The 20,406-nt window shown below is 39.5% G+C and overlaps 1 protein-coding gene across 2 annotated transcripts; it reads left to right on the top strand.

Moving 5' to 3' along the window:
• Positions 1-1,426: 1,426 nt before the first annotated feature.
• Positions 1,427-19,966, top strand: LOC108676766 (mediator of RNA polymerase II transcription subunit 14). Of its 2 annotated transcripts, XM_047881925.1 has the most exons (27): positions 1,427-1,755; positions 2,041-2,173; positions 2,572-2,713; positions 3,027-3,184; positions 3,591-3,752; positions 4,113-4,244; positions 4,866-4,957; positions 5,400-5,529; positions 6,209-6,356; positions 6,718-6,949; positions 7,480-7,639; positions 8,100-8,304; positions 8,736-8,920; positions 9,429-9,682; positions 10,338-10,483; positions 11,626-11,805; positions 12,388-12,668; positions 13,146-13,343; positions 13,678-13,875; positions 14,709-14,973; positions 15,429-15,547; positions 15,827-15,934; positions 16,477-16,623; positions 17,336-17,470; positions 17,801-17,929; positions 18,280-18,844; positions 18,881-19,966. In XM_047881925.1, the coding sequence occupies exons 1-27, from the start codon at positions 1,553-1,555 to the stop codon at positions 19,327-19,329; spliced, it is 5,256 nt and encodes a 1,751-aa protein (XP_047737881.1). In that variant the 5' UTR covers positions 1,427-1,552; the 3' UTR covers positions 19,330-19,966. The 2 variants fall into 2 exon arrangements, with proteins under 2 accessions (XP_047737881.1, XP_018020391.1); XM_018164902.2 differs by having other exon boundaries at positions 18,280-19,966.
• The last annotated feature ends 440 nt before the right edge of the window (positions 19,967-20,406 follow it).

Below are 20,406 nucleotides of genomic sequence, written 5' to 3'. Positions count from 1 at the left end.
GGGGGCAGATGGGGGAGTTCTTTAAGTAATTAGATAGGAACTAATTAGCTGCTGAGCTCTTTAAATATAGTGTCTACTTGAGTTGTGCTGCAGTTACGTGTTTAGTCTCATCTTAAAGCTGACATTCTGGCCTATCCAATGGTACCACTACCATCTCTGTACGTCGATTTTCACGTACACGACACTTCATTTAAGGGGGGCGGGGGGGGAGTTCTTTCAGTACATTAGATATGAGATAATTTGCTCCCATCATCCTTGAGTGGAATCAAGCTCCAGAAACGTTTAGTTTGGAATCTATGCTACATTGAGCGCATATTGTGGTGCCCGCAGGACTTTGTCGCGCTCTCCTCAACATTCACACTTATTGTCATGGAAAACCTATCTCCTCCTAGAGTTTTGAAGCTACAACAATGAGACATATACCATTCAATTTGCAAATAAACTATCTACAAAATGTTCATCCCGGTTTTTCTAGTTTCATTATAGTTTGAATTTTATTCTGCAAAAAGAGAGGGGTGGCAGGGGGAAAATCAAAAAATTTCTGAACATTTTGGAAAAATGCCTCCCACTTCCACAAAAATTGGAATTTCAAAAAAAGGGGATGAACATTTTGTAGATGAAGTCCTCACGCATCGAATGATATGTGTCTCGATGTTGTAGCTTGGAAATCTTAGGACTAGATCCGTTTCCACAGTACCCCCTTTCATAGCCGTTTTCTAAGAATTTCACATTTTCTTTCATTTTCGAAAAATTCACACGAACAAAATGCGAGTTTTTTTCCATTTTACACATGTGTACCAAGTTTCAGAGTGATCCGACTGTAAATAGCCAAGATAATTTTTAGGGTAGATGCTCCCCTTAATGATTTTGCAGTTTGTGAATGAGTTTGCCACTCAAAAGTTGTCTTACATGGCCTAAACAATGGATTCCTGTATAACAATATTTTTAATCCATGAATTTGCAGCACCTAAAATTCAGTCATGGCTTAGAAAGTACATGTTACTAGGTGCTCAGCCTGAGGCATCTGGGCATTGAGCACCAAACCTGAGAATGAGACAAAATGCCCTTGCTTGCCAACAATTCCAGTTTCCTAAAGCCCTTCCTTTAGGAAAAAATGAAAAAAAAAATTCTTCATACATGTTTGCTTGCAAATTTTGAAATTCTCTCGCTATATTTTTATTGTATACCTATATACTTCTACCCACAATTTCTGAAGAATTTTGAAAAATTATTTTAAAAATGTATATTTTTATACTCTGCTACTATAAGAGTTTCTTGTACCATGAATTGAAGGGAATTTTTGGTTTTATTCCAAATTAAAAATTTGAAGTTTTGTACTAATTTCTGCCTTTTCTTACAGCTTGGAAATAGATTCATGACTCAATAAATTATTTAACTTGTCTCAAACTTTAAGTTCTGTCTGGAAAGGAGTTGCTTGGAAAATAAACATAAACCTTTTTAGTTAACCAAGAACTGTACCAACACTCATTATTTTGGCTCTAACAACTATAAAATTATGCATTGTTCTATAAAGTAGTGAATTAGTTGAGTGATGATGGCTCCTTCACCAGCCTCCACACCCATTGAGGGTGGAGGGCTCATGGTTGAAGGGATACGAAGTGGTGCATTGGTAACCCCTGGTGGCTCTGGGACTATGGCTACCACAGGAAACCAGATGGGAACCATATCTCTGGGCACTCTAATACAATATATTAACCAAAGAACCTACTCTGATCTCCTGAACTTGGCTGAAATGTAAGTTATTATCTTCCTTGGAAATAAGCTTCCTTCACTATTCTGAAATGTACTATGATTGTGAGATATTTAGGTCATTTCATTTCATACATCATCACCAAAGCTGCTGTAGCATTTAAATTTGTCTAATTATTATTTTTTCTGGCATATTTTTATAAGAATTAAGATATTTTTAACTGAGCACTAGAATAATCTATAAATAGATGTGTTATTCTGTCTATGTGTGTTCTGTCAAGGATTTAATTTATTAATCATTGTGCATTATTGTTCTAAATTTTTTTACAGCTTGCCACGTAAAAGCGATATGGAGAAGAAAATTGACATTGTCAAGTTTGCTCAACGAACTCGACAGTTGTATGTCCGGCTATTGGCTTTGGTCAAATGGGCTGCAAGTGCATCAAAAGTTGATAAGTGCTGTGTGAGTTTGCAATTTAAATGGATAAATTGTTTTGCTATTACACCAAAACCTTATTTTCATGACACAGACTTCAAATTTCAAAGTAATGGTGAGGAAAATATTGAAATATTGTACTTATTTATATTCTATCCATGTATGAAAATGAAGGCAGGTTCACCAAATAACGTAATTAATATGAATAATAAATTCTTCAGGATTCTCTGTCAAGATTCTTAACTAAGGTCAATTCTTGGTGTCTGATAAATATTATTTTGTCTGCATTGATTTATGCAAAATAGATTTTTGGACTGGAAAAAGTTGCTTGCATGAGTCATGCTGATTACACTAGTGATGATTAGGATAGAAAAGTTGTTTCAGATTTAAGGAATAACAATTCAATACAATTTTTTCATGTGCAGCATATAATGAATTTCCTGGAGAAGCAGAACAGTCTGCTCACAGACACTGCAGACAAGCTCTTCCACATGACTCGTGAGAACCTCATGCAAGCTCGACTGCCTCACTTTTATATTCCTGCTGCTGTACAAACTCTTACAACAGGTGTGTTTTGGGGTTTAAATTTTGCCAGCTAACTTCTCTGTTTTGCATCTTATTTGTTGGTAAAGCTAGTATCCATAATGTTCCTGTTAAATAGCAAAACAAGTAAATAATTGCTTAGACAAATCATTTTCTTGCATTTATATAATAAATTAATGTAAAATTCTTAGAATTTTACTGTATAGAATATTGATGTATATATATTAATAACTTTTTTATTTGTTTGAGAACCTCATGAAATTCATTGTAAACCTGCTCCTGTGATCAAAAAGCTAAACTTGTGTGTGTCGCCTCATAATATTTCTCTCCTATTTAGGTACCTATGATCGTCTCCCATTAAGCATTCGACAGCGGATTTTATCATCAGAGCCAATGACGGCTCAAGAGAAGCGTAGCACTCTCACTCGACTTGAACAGATCATCAGACACAGGCTTGTAACGGCAACACTGCCTCATCAGATGAGGACAACTAAGGTTTGTTCCCAAATCAATGAATGATATTTAAAAATATGGTTCCAGGGAGTCACAAGTACAATGGTCATAAAGATTTTTTTTATAAATAAATTTTAAATGCTATTGCTGAGGACTGTTCCTGATACTATTTATTTTAATGTAATTAGTGCAGGTCTGAGTTGAGGAAAACTAAAACAATAATGTATGAATAATTTGCATTGCCATCATAATTAAAAGTTTCCCTCTGTTCATGTTATACATTTCACAATAAATTGATTAGGAGCATGCAATATAATACAGAAAACTTCAGTTTATCAGTTCACATGGTTATGAGGACCAAAATGATGGCATTCCAATAAAGTCTGATGGACCAGAGCACACAGATCATCAAAGGTCAACATTTGAATCACGGGCTAACACTGGGCAGGTGGAAAATGGTCGTGTGGTGTTCACAGTGGACAGGGAGTTTGAAGCTCACCTCACAGTCATGAGTGACAACATGAGTGATGCCTGGCGACTGCTGACACTGCACATACTTGTAGAAGACCGCGAGACTGGCCATGGCAAACAACTTGTACATCCACTTCAAGTATGTTTTTGCCAGCTAAGCCCTTGCTGTGTTTTTTCATTTGATTGAGTCTTGTATATCATTTTTATAGGTTTCAATGCCTTTTTTTTTCTCCCGTAAACTATTGAGAGTTTGTTATCAAATATATTTGACTACGGTACGGTGCAGTAAAAAATTCAAAATAAGCCAGAGGAACTAACTTTGCCAATGATGTTCACTATCTTTTTAAGCAGATGTACTAAATTTTATGGTTTTTATTGAGAATATAGAATAAAACTTTATTGTTGATCCTTAATGAAAAATTGTACTACAACTTAATCATTATTTTTTGGTTTACTTGGCTGTTGAGGCTCACTAACCTTCACCCAAATGCTCACTCAGGTAATATACCTGCAGCAGCTGGTGCAGTCCAGGCTGGTAGACCATCCACATCCTCTACAAGAGCTTTACTCTGTCATGCATGCCTTCTGCCTCTCACTGCAGCTTGAAGTGCTATATGCCCAGACGCTCAAGGTAATTATTCATCAGTATCAATCATAGCATTATTATCAGAGTGACATTAAATTATGGAAACCCATCACTCCAGAATGAAGCATTATGCACAGAAACTCAAGGTCAAGTAAGACCTTATACAATTTTATACGCTCATCTTGATTCAAGTCTGGAAATCGTCCATGTCTTGCATCATTGCATCTTGAAACTATTGGAAAAACATTTTGCTATACTGAATTATTTTACTTGTTAATTGAGCTAATTTTATTACTTAACGCTGATCATATTTTCAAAAATTTAAAAGCAGAGAAAATAGCCAGAAAATTCATCATTTCCCAAAAAGGAAATGGTGCTTTTCCCCATTTTCTTTGCTTTTAAATTTTTGATAAGCTTGCAATTTAAGCAGTCAAGTGATTTTAATACTTATATTGATCATATTTTTTGCTATGAACTGCCAATCTTAAAATAAACGACAGAGCTCCCTTGCTATTAGTTCTCACCTAAAAATAAATCAATTAATTCTGCCATCTCAGAATACACAGGCAATACGCCATGGCTTGATAGACTGGTAATTTATTCCAGCATTTTATGCTGCTTTATATTAGCTTCGGGATCATCAAATGATGAATTTCTTTCTCCCAGCTGCTGGAGGAGCGTCTGGACAACCACATCAGAGTAGAAGAATACAGACAAGGCTGTTCTCTCAGCCTCACTTATTGGAGAGAACTCAGCAGGTTAGAAAATATTAATAATTATTCTTGCATTTTTGTAGTGATCTTATGGGGGTCTTGTTGTGTAACTTCGCTTCAATAATTGCTATTGCTGAAATAGTGTCAGTATTTGCCAATAATTTTATTTCTAAATTTATGCCCTTTTAATCTATCCTATGACAAAAACTAAATATTATCTCTAACTTCATAAGCAAATTTGTTTCTTAACTTCAAGCCGGCCACAGATCTTAATTAATATTTTTATTAATTTTATTTTGCCCCTAATAGCAACCCTGAAACTAAATATTTGGCCGTGACAGTAAGAACATTTACACTGGTTCTAAGTTCTACCCTGGCAATAAATAACCATTAGTTGCATAAAACCTTCAGTTTTATTACAATTATAACTATATCTGAATCAAATTGATTACACCAAATAAAAGAAATCATCCATATTGTTTTGCAGCACGCAAGGCAGCAGCACAGGATCCCTCACCAGCAAAACCAGTTTGGGCTACCGCCTGACTGTTCAGATTGACCCATACGGGCCGGGCAGACCTCTCAACCTTGTACATACTCCTGCCCTGCCACAGAAGGTCAGTGGCAGTTTTACTTATCCTGCTTTTCTTGTTTAATTTAATTGACATCGTTAGAAATTCATTCGTTTGATGAGCCATGAAAATGGAGATTTATTCATTCTTAGAAGTGCTACATGGTAAACCTTATTTATGAATGAACATTTCACTCTTGAACATTTCACTGCAGGCCATCCATGGATGAGAGTATGTGTATATACATTTCTCTTTTCACAACAGTTACAAATGTCCCAAGACAGTTTCACCTGATTGTAGCAGCAAGGCATTTTTTTATGAGATAAATTGCTAGACAAAAGGAATAATGTCGTCTGCCAGAAGTATCAGGGTATTTCTAAAAACATTTTGTAAAACAGAGAGTTTGTAAAATTTTAAATTTCATATTTATTTCCTATCAGGAATGTGTGGCTGCTGCTAACATTGTTTTTGTTCTAAGTGATAATGTGATGATGATGCTGCTGTGTGCATTATACTGCGATGCTTGTGCCCACTAGTGCCCGGACAGTGACCACCATTGGTGTAATTTGAAGGCGGTGTTTCATTGATGAGTTTTGGATGAAGCCACCATAATTCGTCATCCGATCATGTGACATGACACGTCTTGCCACTACCTGAATGATTTATGATGTGAAGGCGTCGCACTGCTTTCATCGGTGCATCTGAAGTGACGTGTCTCTTACAGGAATGTGAGGTCGCCGAGCGCGCCATCAGAACAGAGCAGCTGTCCATGGAGCGTCTCCTGGTGCACACCATTTACCTCCGCACCAAGACTCGGCTCTCCAACCTCAAGCAGACGCTCGACGAGAACCTCTCCCTCACAACCGACAAGTGTCAGTATTTTCTGTTTAAGTATGTTCTTTAAACTGCCAACCTTTAGCCGTTGTTTCATGTTACAACATATGAAGTTATCGTACAAGTTTGATAATTTTACAAACTAAATATCTTCACATCTTTTAATGAATTTGCATTTGTGTTGTGTTTTCTTATACTTTTTAAAATCGTTTGCTATCATCAGAAATGCTGGTTCCATATCATGACACCATCGCCTATCTTATCATTTTAATGATTACCAAGGAGGGGTTTGTCTCATCATATTGTTTGCTAAATGTTTCATTTATGTAAGGCTCATTTAGTAATTATGTAAATATTATTTATTCAAGTAGATATTTATAAAAAATATAAACATATTAGGTGTGGTGAGCGGGTCGCCAGCAATGCTACAGGTACCGCTGCTGGTGCCGTGTCTGCCATCAGAACAACTGCTCGTCACAGTGGACACCCACACGGGCTTCCTCACCCCTCACGTGCCTCAGTACCCCAACTGCTCCCTCATCCCCGACATCCATGCTGCTCTCAATGCCTTTGCTTCATCCGGAGCCCCAACACACTCGTCCAAACTCACCGACCTCATCTCCGAACTTAGGTTAGTTTTTCATCATCCCACTAGATGGGGGCTGATTTTTTCAGACTGTAATTGTAAAAGTGGAAGTTTTGAGGATTTTTTTAACAAATTCACTGAATTGAGAATTAGCTTGAAAATTACTTTTCAATTTCAATTTTAATATCTCACTTTGCTATGAACCTGAAAAGTCACAGTTGAATTCATTCAAGTTCTTCAAGTTTGTTTTCTTTTAATTCTTTTCTTATATGAATGTGGATTGAACCTGTGCACATTGATTGTGTACTGTCGCTTGATACGTTTGCTGTGTGCAGTGACCGGACTGACAGTGCACTGTTTAACATCTGACTATACCATGACCATACAGTGAACATGCCATGATCATACCGTAACCATTCCGTGACTATACCGTCACCAAACCGTGGCAATTCCATGACTGTACCTTGGCAATACCATGACTACCGTGGCAATATTGTGACCATATCGTGACTATCGTAACCATACCGTGGCAATACCTTGACTGTACCGTGACCTCATGCCATCCCGCCTGTCAGGTACTGGCTGATGTGTCGGCGCACGGAGAAGAGCCTGCAGCACCTGGCGGCGACGGTACATGAGCGCCTGCCTCTCATGTACGACTCGTCCCACCCCCTGCATTCCCTCGCAAAGCACAAGGTCTTCGTCACCTTCCACCGGCATCCCAACTACGTTCTGGTGAGTTCTGCTCTTCTTCGGGCTCCGTAGGAAAAGATATGGGAGTTCTTAGCTCGGTCACCTAATCTCGTCTTTGATTAGTGGGCATGCTGAACCCACTAATCAAAGACGAGAACTCGACCGCTACATTTACAGTGCACATAGGCAGTACGTAAGACGCTACATGTAACTTGAGTGGGTCTTGATAGTACGGCCCCTGGCCTTTTTTGAAGGTCTCTCGGTATGGTTTTCTGGGGGGGGGGGGGTAAAACAACTTGCTTCATAAATACTAGAATGCATGCTTCCAAAATGACATATATTCAATATTTATGTCACGTTTATTTAAAATCTGAAATTTTCTCTGACATCACGATTGGTTTTATTGATAATATTTCATGTGTTTAATCTGGACTTACGTGTTTTGATCTGAACTTGAGTAACTGCTAGCTTTATAATAACTTTTATCTGTTGCTGAATGCAGATCGTGGCGGTAGAGGAACGCAGCGGCAGTAAATGCGAAGTTGACCTGAGCTTATACCTGCTGCTGGTGAAGGAGGCGAGCATCGAGGACGACCCCAACGACCCTAGTGTACAGACCGCCCTCCCTCGCTCCTACATGAGGGCTTACGGCCTCATGCCCCTCGACACGTTCCTTTGCTCGCATGGGCCGCACACTAAACTCGATGGTGCGATTCTTCATCTTACTGCAGACAATTATTATTAGTGATCGTTTCCTAGGTCATTTAAAGAAGCTATTTAAACTTAGCTCTAATACTATTAATCAGCGACACTCGTTGACCCTTTACTCTGCCCACACACTAAACTCTTCTAACAGCCCACAAACTTTTCATGTTTTTAAAGCAGTTAATTATTAACATTGGTCGTACATGACGAGCCAAAGCGCTATTTATGCTCGCTTCTAATACTCTTACTTGGTGAACTTCTTTGATCGAGGGACACTTTTTACATTTCTTCTATTCAGTTGTATTTTACAATCATCTCTGATGATAATGAATTAATTGGCTTTTCACTCTTGAAAATAATGAGTTTTTGGTGCAAATGATAAGGTGTAAACATTCTGGTTGTTGTTGTGACATCATAATAATGGTTGTTGCAGTTACTGAGAGCAGCGTTGGTGCGGCGACGACCATAGCCGGGAGCAGCAAGCGACGTCTGAGAGACGCTGGTCTGGGAGAGCCTCCTTGTAAGCGCGTTAAGGTGCCTGCGTATTTCCTGCCTGACGTGGTGCAGTGTGTTGCGCTCTGTGATCAGCTGTGTCCTCTTGCACATATCAACTCTCAGGTATTGTTACTACATTGTAATGATTGGTTTGAATTAAATGTAAGTTCATGACAGTTTGAATGAAAGAACTTTTATAGCCACGAGACTACCTGGCGCTCCATTTTCATTTGACTCAATTCTTTGTATGATATAAAGACAATTGTCAGCTGAGGCTAAAGTACCTGTGGGATATTGATATTGTTTTTCATGCTAATATTGCAGATGACACTAAATAATTTACATCTGCGAATAATCAAAAACCAATTTCCGTATCACCTCAATTATGTTATTATCCTTTATTTGCTTGAGCTTGTGAGAATTGGAGGTGTACACCTGGATATATTATGTATAGATATGTTGAAAAAATTGGTTTTCATGACTTTTCACCCTAATTTTCGAGTGTCGGAAGTAGTGCCATGAACGTTGTTGTACATGTTTTCAACGCATCTTCTCAATACATTATATGATACACAATACATTATGATATGTGTTGTGATTGAATTAATGATTGTTCTCGATGTGACTGCAGTTGGTGCGAGAAGGCGTGCGCAGCGGGGGAGTGCAGGTGGAGGACGGTGGAGTAGGGGTGGTGGTGAGGGTGGTAGGTCTTCCTCCTACACCAGGCCTGCCTCAGGACGTCCAGGATGCCCTCTCTGCCAGCCTCCTGTGCCTGTCTGTACGCGTACAGGTGCCGCAGTTCAGGGGTGTCAAGTGCATCGTTGCTGAGTACATCTTCAGTAATGTGCCCTTCGGTACAGTCAAGGAGAGCAGCTCGCTCAACAGGTGACTACAAGAATCTTCCTTGCTATGCTTCTATTTATTTAGGTGTCTTGATTAAATGTTATTACTATTAGCCTAAAAATGCCACTGTGTTTGGAATACTCCTGATAATTAGCATCTATTTCCTTGCTAGATTGTTAACTATGATATCTGTCAATAGTTAGTGTTCACAGAACCGAATTTCTGCTGCTTTTTATTTGTTACTGGGCGTGCCTAGTTTATGCTAATTAGTACGAGGTGGGGTGAGATCCAAATAAGTCTCTTGAGCAGTCAATTTTGCTATCCTAAAGAAACCTAACGCAGTTATTTACAATTTTTATTATATGAGTTAACGGTGCTTTAGGCATTGTTTTATTTTTGTGGGAGAATTGGGAAAATTATTGGATTGAAAGAATATTTGAATTGGGCATGTTCTTATTTTAACAATTCACCTGCTCAGGCAACAAATGCCCAGTTCCATCGGTGATTGCATTACATCATAAGTGACTACAAGTTTTACTTTACATCATAAGTGACTACAAGTTTTACATTACATCATAAGTGACTACAAGTTTTGCATTACATCATAAGTGACTACAAGTTTTACTTTACATCATAAGTGACTACCATTTAAGTATAAATATCATTTTATGCTAACAATACCCTGCTGCCACAACAGACGCTGCGTGTTGTCAGTACACGAGCTGGGCAGTGCAGGCGTGTATGCCAGCGGCTGCGTCGAGAAGCTTGTAGCGGAGTGGCACTCGATCGCCAGACTCTACCTCCTCGTGCATCGCTTTGCTCTCAAGTACTCCGCTGCCTCTGGTGAGATCTTTATTTCACAGTAGAATTTGTAAAGAATAACTCAGACTGCTGAATGCAAGTTTATTTATTAGATGATTGAATTCTAACCCTAACAATATAGGTAGTAGTAGTAGTTGTTTACTAACATCCTCGTGCATCGCTTTGCTCTCAAGTACATCACTGCCTCTGGTGAGATCTTTCTTTCAGAGTAGAATTGTTACAGAATAACAAAGACCATTGAAAGCAAATTTATTTGTTAGGTGATAGAATTTAACTATAACAATATAGTAGGAGTTGTGTACTAACGTCCTCGTGCACAGCTTTGATCTTAAGTACTCTGTTGAGATATTTCTTTCATGCGGGAATTAAGTATAGGTAGTTAATTAAGTACAGAGCTGAATAATTGAAACCATTGATACCAATTTTTATCTATTATTGACTTCTAATAACAATATAGTAGAAGTTTTTACTAACGTCGTCGTGCACCGCTTTGCTCTCAAGCATTTTGCTGCGTCTGGTGACATTCTTCTTTTATTTGAGAATAAATGATTTGCATCACATGCATCCAATATACTTTCATACTAATATATTCCTCTGCTAATCACAATACATTATCCCTCGTAGTTTTTAGACTGCTGATATTAGCCTTTCAGTATCACTAATACTGATCAGTATTATCCATTCTTTGATAATAATAATATGCATGCTTTATTGGGAAAAAAATGTTCCTTTGTAACTTACAGCTCAGGTTCATAACTTCCAGTGTTTTTAATCCAATGCGGTTTTACTCAAAGCTTTGCACTTGAGTAGAACCATTCTTTACTCAAATACACCTACTTTTTTTGTACCTACCTTATATTGGCTACTACTGCCAATATAAGGCATGAAATGCCAGTGAAACTGATCAGTGTTGCCATTTCTTTGCTGCTATTTGGCATTATTCATTTGAGAAAAAATGTATACTTGTCATTCATATTTGTAATCTAAAAGCGTTTATTATTTGCTGCGGATTTTTTAACAGCTTTTAACCGCCAGTATCAGCCACTTATTTCATAATGTTTTTCATTCAATCTTCGTTTAGTTTAATGTTTATTTGTAAATTATACTCATAATTCATTCGCGTCTATTATTCAACGCGACGATAACGACTAACCCGTATTCAGAGAGTGTGGGCGTCGCCAGTGGGTGTGGTCACAGCAGCGGGGGAGATTTGCTGCTCTCAGAGATGGTGCGCGTGCGCTCCTACAACTACAAGACCATCAGCCTCTCATACGGGCCTAACTTCGCTGCTTACTGCATTGTCAAGTATTCTTCTAGTGACGCCGCCTTCCACCTAGAGTTTGGTATGTCATATATATTTGATATTTCAAATGAAAATAAACTAATAAACTAAATTAAGTTAATGTAACTACGCTACATAGATGAGAAGAAGTATTTTTATTGATCCCTATTTATTTTGATGTCAAATTTTGCATTATGATTTTGTGTTGTTTTATGTTCCAAACTTCCAATTCCCATGATTACTATAAGTAATGTCGCATAATCTTCATTCCAATGTAAGGAAAACAGTTGTGTTCGTCATGCTCAATGTTGTTGTTCTTGACAAACTGCTAGGTTTTGTTAATAAAGCAAATTAGATTATTGACATTGATGAAAATGCCAAAAATGTAAAGGAGAAGAAAATTTTGCGATTACAATTAATTGAAAACTCCATTGTCAATTCAACCATCCTAGAATGCAAGTAAAATCAATTAGTTAACCAAAATTCACTAGGATTGCCGAATTGGCCGAATTGGCGATGAAGTTGGAATTCGAAACGTTTATGTCTACTATCAATATTTTGGAATTTGTGTGCTATTTTCTTTCTTTTTAAATTCTTGATAAATTGTCAGTTCAACCAATCAAGTGATCGTAATGTAATGCAGGTTGCGAGGGCGGCGTCCGTGGTGGTAGCAGCGGCAACACTAGTAGCACGGGCGGAAATAGTGGCAGCACAAGTGGCAGTGGTGGCAGCGGCAGCAGCAGCGGCAGTGGCGTGTGGGCCATCAACCCACACAGTCTGATGAAGGCTCAACTGCAGGAGGAGGTTGAGGCGGCCAAAGAAGACGGCCTCATCCGCCTCGCGTGTCTGCTGCACACAACCTACCAGCCCTGCCTCGCTCTCGCCAACCTCCAGCCCACGCTGCATCCTGGCGTCCTGGAGAAGGTTTGGCCTCCTGAATGTCTTATTATTTAATATTAAATATTTTTTATTTGGCCTCCTTCAGTTTCTCCTGAATGTCTTATTATGACATAAATTTTGAGTGGCATGAGTGGGGACTTGATCAATGCTGCAGAATGGCTTTCTGAAAAAAAGCATTCTGTTGCCTTTTTCGGATCCGTTTAATCTCTGTCTTCAACTTTGCATTAATGCCCTACATTTTTTTGACGAACTGTAACAGTTCATTTCGATTTCTCACGAATCTCTTGCTTGGACAATATATTGCCAGTTCTGTTGTTGTTGATTAATTCCTTGTATTTCAGCAATACATGGGTTGTCCGGTGAAGGTATTAAGTGTTACAGAATATCCTCCTTAAATATAATATTAAGTTAAATATTTTAGGTGTTTTAACAAATTTCTGGCGATTGACCGTGTATTGCTAATGTTTATCTTTAATTTTTTCATAATTTCTTGCATTGCAGCGCTACCTTGGCTGCCCAGTGGAAGTGTTCAGCGTGGTGGCGCACTCAGGCAGCGTGGTGCGTGTGATCTATCGCAACCTCTACTGCCTCGCCATCCAGATGTTGCCGGGAGGGCTCGTCGCTGTCAGGGATGGAGCTTTCTCTTCTTTTGACAATTCCAGGATCATTGATGAATTCCACCCTATTCAGGGTCTCAAGGTAAGCTGTATGCTGGGATAAATTTTGCCTTAGTAAAATCTCGAAGCAAAGATTCCAGTGAGTTTCTGTGACTTTTGTGATCTAACTTACAAGATGAGGGGAAAAAATTTAAATTTATTTACCCACGCTAGATATAAATGAAACTATCGATAGATTTTAGTTTGTACCGAGAAATGAAAGTTTTTAGGGTAATTTTTTGGCATGGACGATATTCATCTCTGTTGCTCACGGCAGCTGAGCTGTAAAGCGTCTAAAGTTTGTCACCCAATAATATAATTTGTTTGAATAATATAATGTGAATAAGTAATAAATTGTTATAATGTGCGGACAACAGGCATTCCTTAGCAAATACGTGGACGAGAGCGCCCTCAGTCGGCGCCGCTCTCAGTCCGAGGACGACAACCCGCCCACGCCCGTCGCCCTGGACGACTCGCCCTGGCCCGTCCCTGCGAAGCCGTCCTCCCCCGCCAGACACGGCCCCATCACCCCACCCGTCTCCTCAAACCCCCACACCCCTGCCAGCCCTCATCCCGTCAGTACCTTGGTTTTTGTTCTCACTTTTAATCTTTGTATTATTACGGGACCTCTCGGTCCCAGGCAAGAGAAATATATGTATTATACAAATAGCAATAGCATATAGAAATAGCATTGGCAACGGTAAATATATCCGTAGATAAACGGATCAACTTGTTTCTAGTTCCCTCAAAATGAAACGTGCACTCGAAGATTTAATTCTACTTCATTCGTCGCAATAATCTCTTCGTAGAATAATAATAATACAAATGAAAATAATCTTGAGCATCGTGTAGTAAATATTTTGAATTCCAAATTGTGTGATACAAGTACCACAAAGCTGACCTCGTTTTGTGGTTTCTTTAAAGATCGTGTTGAAATTAGAAACAAACCTTACCTATGATAGAATTTCTTTCATGTGAACTTCGTTGGATGAACTTTTGGAATAGAAAAATAAGAGATATTTACGTGCGCCTGCGGGTCAAATATTTGCAGTACTCTGCGTAACACATCGAAAGATTGCTAGGCATAGATGAACGTATTTATTTGGTCCCGTGAGCTATTATTTTGCATCACCATTTGGTATCCAGCCGGCTGGTTTTTCACCGTAGGTAAAGTGACGTTAATACCGTTGTGTTAATACTGTTGTGCTAATGGTGACGTAGTAACAAAGGTTGCTGTTGTGCTAACAGTGCAGTTAGTTACGAAAGTAACTGTTATGCAAGCGATGACGTAGTAACAAATGTTGCTTTTGTGCTAACGGCGACATTAGTAACCAAGTTGTCCGTTGTGCTAACGGTGCCATTAGTAACTAAGTTGTCCGTTGTGCTAATGGTGCCATTAAAAACATAGGTTGCCAGCGGCTTCAATGCCAGCCCGGCGAGTGGAGGAGCCTTCCCCCTGGCCTCACCCCCGTCCCTGCCCGGCATGAATCCTTCCCCCGCTGGAGGCCACATGTCACACCCATCACCTGGGGCGTTCCCTGCAGCCTCTCCGTCAGGCAGCCTGCAGCAGCAACACAGCGTCGCGTCCCCAGGGTTCCTGACGGTGCCCTCCCCAGCAGGAGGAAATGTATCAGGACTTGCGGCCATGCAGTCGCCTGCCGCGTACATGCAGGGTCAGATAATACTTACTTATATTCGCTGAATTTTTTTACAGGGTAACTCATTCGTTACAAATGCATTATTGCACTATAATAATGCATGCTCTGCATTGTCAGTGCAGTAGCTAAGTAGTTTTTCCTTTGTGAAAAGTATGAGTAGTAAACTTCGTAGTCTTCCAATGTAACTATTTCATGTACATTTATCTTGGTTTACCAAATCTAATTCAACTTTTTTTATTATCGATTACTCTCATGGTATTTTCATTCATCATTATACTTAGAGGAATTTTGTCTATTCAAAAATAATATATTTAATTATATACATGTATTGTAATGTAGGTATTGTAATCCAGTTTCTGTTGATATAGTTTAAAAAGAAGAATTTAAGAAAAAAATATGTTCTAGCATTCATAAAAAAGTGTAATTTTGAACGAAATTATGAACTATTATTAACTAGGATTGAATTACAGGCGGTAATAGCGTGCAAATGTCACGAGTGCTGCCGAACAAGACCTACGCTGCCGCCATCCCCACGCTACTCTCACACCACGCCTTCCACAGCCTCTGCTCCCAGCCTCCTCCCCACCAGGTTTATAATCGTCTTACTCTCATTAAACCTCTGAGTTTTTGTTATATCAATAATTTAGAATATTGTGCAAGACTGACATATCCAACAATTTTTAGTTATATCAATAATTTAGCATGTTATATTATACTGAAGTATCCAACTCACCGATGCTTAATACTACTAAATGCTTTTAAAAAAAACTTCTGATTGTGTATAATCTAAGATGAACAGGTGTATATACAACATGTATTCAACAAAACTGTTAGTGTATATACAAGATGGTGTGTTTTGTATGAGCAGGTGGTGGGCGAGGAGAGCGGGGGGCCAGCTTGTGTTCTGGAACAGTTCCTTGGATCAACGTATCTGCGTCGTCATCTCCATCAGGCGTCGAAAAATTACAATGAATCTGTAAGTAACTTGATATTGCAATCAATTATAGTCGTCTGTATTCAGTAGTAATTGTCTTCTCTTCTGTCAATTCCAGTTTGGGATCTTGTTCCAGTTTTCACGATTCTTGTCACCATGAATGCTGGGCTTAGTTTTATTGACTCAAAAGTATTAGTTTTTCTCACTGTTTCACGTTTATAATTGCTCTGAATCTAAATATTTTTAATCAATGGAAAATATTACTTCTCATCAACATTTTACGGACTCTTTTGAGACATATATTTTCAGTAGCTGAAGACTGTTTTCATGTCACGCTGTCCTAATTGTGCATGATTTCAGTCCAAATACTAGAGTAACATTCTGTGAATGAGTGAGACTTCATCCAAACTACGATGCACTTTTTACCCATGTTTGGGTCATCAACACGTCAAATACACGCATTTGTGTTACATCCGCTCATAGCTCTTTCCGTGGGTTAGAAGGTATCACTATTTGCTTAGTACGACCCAATCATTTATCATTGACAAATATAGTGACATTTCCTCCTTGTCACTGCCGCACAGCCGAGTACTGAGGGCGGCAGCGTGCAGTTCAAGACGGACAGTTTGTTGGTGTGCGCCTCGCTCGTCTCAAGCCCCATCAACTGCCTCAACCTCAAGCTCCAGCCGACCCCTGAGTACTCCGACCGCTGGTCTCCAGAGGAACTTCAGGTTTGTTTATCCTTTTTACTTTATCGTTAAATCTTCTGAAATATGCGAAATAAGATTTATCACTTACCGAAATGTTGATCTTGAAATTGAAAATGTTAAGACTTGAAAATTATAGTTGATATAACTATTTGTCTACTGATATATTCAGCGTCGTCTTAGCTATTCGTATCTAGTGCCTGTTTACTAGAGTTACCTTCAAGAGACTAGAGTTCCTTAACTTATTTATGTTCTAGATGTAAAATAAAATGTATAAAAAAAATTTTTAAAGTCCACGTTTTTCATGTGGACTCAAAAGTAGAAAATATTTTTCGGCAGCTACTGATCTCTGTTTGCTTTCATTCTCTTGGTCTTTTGTATTTCAGTGGGAAAGTTGGTGAAATATCGATTGCAAGATTTGATCATCACAGACACGAAAGCGAGCTAAGAAAAACGTGGTAAAATAGACTCTTGCAGCTTTGATATAAAAGTCAATTAATAACGTTCATCTATAACGTTTAGTACTTGAGTCTAAACAATGAGAGTCTAGCCCCTGCCTAGTATAAGTTTCATGTATGTCTTTCTCGACCTATTAACTAATATTAAAGGGAGGGCACTTCTTTTTTTGATATATTCAGATTTTACTCTTTCTTAAAGCTATTCAGTTTGATAAATGTATCCTGATTTATTGTATGTATTTATATAATATCTTCAAATGCCATTGTCCGTTTTTCAGGTCCTGGAGAAGTTCTTCAGCCTCAAAGTGGCCTGCGCGCCCTACAAGCCCAACGCCATGACGGCCTTCCACCAAATATTGCGTTTTCCTCAGAAAATCCTGAAGGATTGTGTACGAATTATGCAGCTTGAACTGGTAAATTCATCAAGAAAACATGGTTCTAATTAAATAATTAAACTTTAAGCTTATTCAGTGGTTTCCTCTTATCTAAACTGAAATTTGTGTCGCATTTCATTTAATAAAATGTGTACTCAATGCTCGCGAAGGTTTGCTTCTTCCCAGCAAATGACTTTGAAACTAAGTTATTTAAGAAGAGTGAATTTTGATTGACTTTTCGAAACAACGTTAATTAGTAAAGCCCAATCAACGTTAGTTCAAAGTTAATTATCTAGTGGGTTCTCTTGATGACGTTCAATGGGTACCTCAATGGATTAGCGCTAACATTTCTGTTATGTTATGGCACAGCTGGGCAGCGGTCAGACGGGTGCCAAGTGGCTGGTGCAGTGGTGTCTCACTGTTCCTCCTATCGGGCCTCAGCTCGTACCGCCCGGGGCCGTGGGGGTCATTTCGACACGCAACAAAATCCTCTTCTTCGTAAGTATTTTACCGGGGAAGACATTAACTATTAGGTAAATAAGTCTGTGTTACTTGTTCATTCATATCCAGCTTCACTTCCTGCACTATTCACACCTCGTTGTTATCTTTTTTGAAAGCTGAAATATCTGAGTAAAATTACAAGTAAAAGCTTCCTTCTCAATGCTGCAGTGATTGATTTCAAGTCTATATTGTACTCATGTTCAAATTCAGTTGACCAAAGCTGGCGTCAGAACGAAGAGCAATTACTGATGATAGATGACTTTTTTAGGAAGCATTAAATAATAAGTGTTAATGGCACTGCTGCTGTTTATACTCGACTTTGACTCTTCATTATTTGCCGTGCTCAGCTTCAGTTGACTCGAGCTAGCACGAGCACCGAGAGCGACTCAACAGGAGGCGGGGTGATCGTTCCAGTGGTGCACGACCTCAACACCAACAAGACTCAGATGGCGCGTCGCTCTGAACAACCCGTGGCATCGCCATCCGACATCAGCTCTCGCGTGTCGCAAGCCATCAATGAGCTCATGATGCGTCCGGTTCTGCCTCTGCATGAGAGCTCCGTATTCCCGGGTGTGCGCGAGCTTGTAATGCACTTGAATATCGGTACAGATGGTCTACCTTACCCACCTACTTCGCAAACACCGACGCAACCGCCCACGCTACCTTCTGCCAGCACTAGCTCCTCGGCACAGATCGCCTCGCCTCATAGCCTAGCGTCTCCACACAACATGGCATCTCCGCACACTCCAGTTGCTGCCAACGCAGGTCTCTACTCGCCTGCTTCGTCCGGACACTTGCAGTCGCCGGCCATGAGTCAGACACCCATAGCACCCAACTCCTCCATGATGCAGCAAGGCAGCATGGTTCAGTCCATCAGCATGGGACAAAATACTGTTATGGGACCAGGCAATACTATGGGACCAGGCAATACTATGGGACCAGGCAACGCTATGGGACCGGGCAACGCTATGGGACCAGGCAATACTATGGGACCGGGCAACGCTATGGGACAAGGAAATACTATGGGGCCAGGCAATACTATGGGACCGGGTAGTACTATGGGACCAGGTAATGCTATGGTACCAGGCAATACTATGGGACCAGGTAATACCATGGGGCCGGGCAATGCTATGGGACCGGGTAATACTATGGGGCCAGGCAATACTATGGGCCCGGGCAATGCAATGGTACAAGGTGCCGGCATGGGAACAACATCCTCGATGGGTCAACCTGGCTCCATGGGCCAGCCTGGCCTCGTGACGCCCAACATGGGCATGCAGAGCCCTCGTGGTATGCAGCCCGGCATGCAAGGTATGCCTGGTATGCAAGGTATGCAGCCTAATATGCCCGGCCCGCAGAGCATGCAAGGGAATTATGGCTCAGGCATGTATCGGTAAACGAGATTTATTTCTCGTGCGCAAATGTTCGAAATTAGGTTCTTGTTCATAGACCTTCCTTCAGCCACCTTACAGGGCGTTGACGGGATCATTCTAGTGGTTGTAAAATGAGTATTGAATATGCGCCTCTACTTGATTACGCCTAGTAATATTTATTGCATTGTTCATGCCTGCGAATTATTAAGATAGGAATTAGTTGGTCTGAATTGGTCAACGATGTCTAGACTTGAATGACTCGTGTCTTGCTATGTGTCTTACTACGTTCTTATGATGCTTTATGAATTCTATTATTTTAAAAAATTCCCGACTATTGTTAGCCTAGACTAGTTGATTATCTTCATTCATGTGTTAATACAGTTGAAGATGTTTGCTATTTATTAATAGTAAAAATTTAAAATCATAAACAATGTTAAGCAAATACACCTCATTTTAGCTGAAATACTTCGTTATAATATTTTCGAAGCACATTGTCCGTTTATCAGGTCCTGGACCTTATGGGACCTGGGTCTCATTTCAGGTCCTGAGTCTAGATCAGGTGTACAATTATAATTTAACAGGCGTCTAGATTAACGCTGTCGCACAGAATTGACAGGTTTGTTTAAATTTTATGGATGAATTTTGAATAATAATCTGGGCCTATACTTTAAAAAAAATTAAGAGATCGTAAGTTCATCAGCCAATCTTTGACGGCCTTTCAAGATAAATCCACCAATCATAGACAAGAAAATAGAGCGTAAGTACTTACGTTCACTTAGCGAGTTTTGAAAGTATGGCCTCAGGTCTCCGAAATGGTTGCCCGAGTTTGATTTTATCGTTCCACTGTGAACTTAATAATTTTTGTTTATCATCAATGGTGGCAAAACCAAGAAAAAATTGTTTATATTGTATAGTATTTTTCGTAAGAAGATATGAGGTCTCTTTAGTATTGCTAACACGAGGTCCATTCATTCTGTCTTCTCGCCTCATTTGGTGTCTTTCGAGAAGTTCTGTTTAAAATCCAGTCACGAAAATAAGTAAAAATCCATGCCAGTCACGAACTTGTCGTGGTTCTCAATGAATGCAAATGTGAGTAATGAT

The sequence above is a fragment of the Hyalella azteca genome, unplaced genomic scaffold (genome assembly GCF_000764305.2).
Source record: "Hyalella azteca isolate HAZT.00-mixed unplaced genomic scaffold, Hazt_2.0.2 contig9135, whole genome shotgun sequence".
NCBI classification, from domain to species: Eukaryota; Metazoa; Arthropoda; class Malacostraca; order Amphipoda; family Hyalellidae; genus Hyalella; species Hyalella azteca.
The sequence above is the reverse complement of the archived record's forward strand: the minus strand, read 5'-3'. Positions and strand labels throughout refer to the sequence as shown.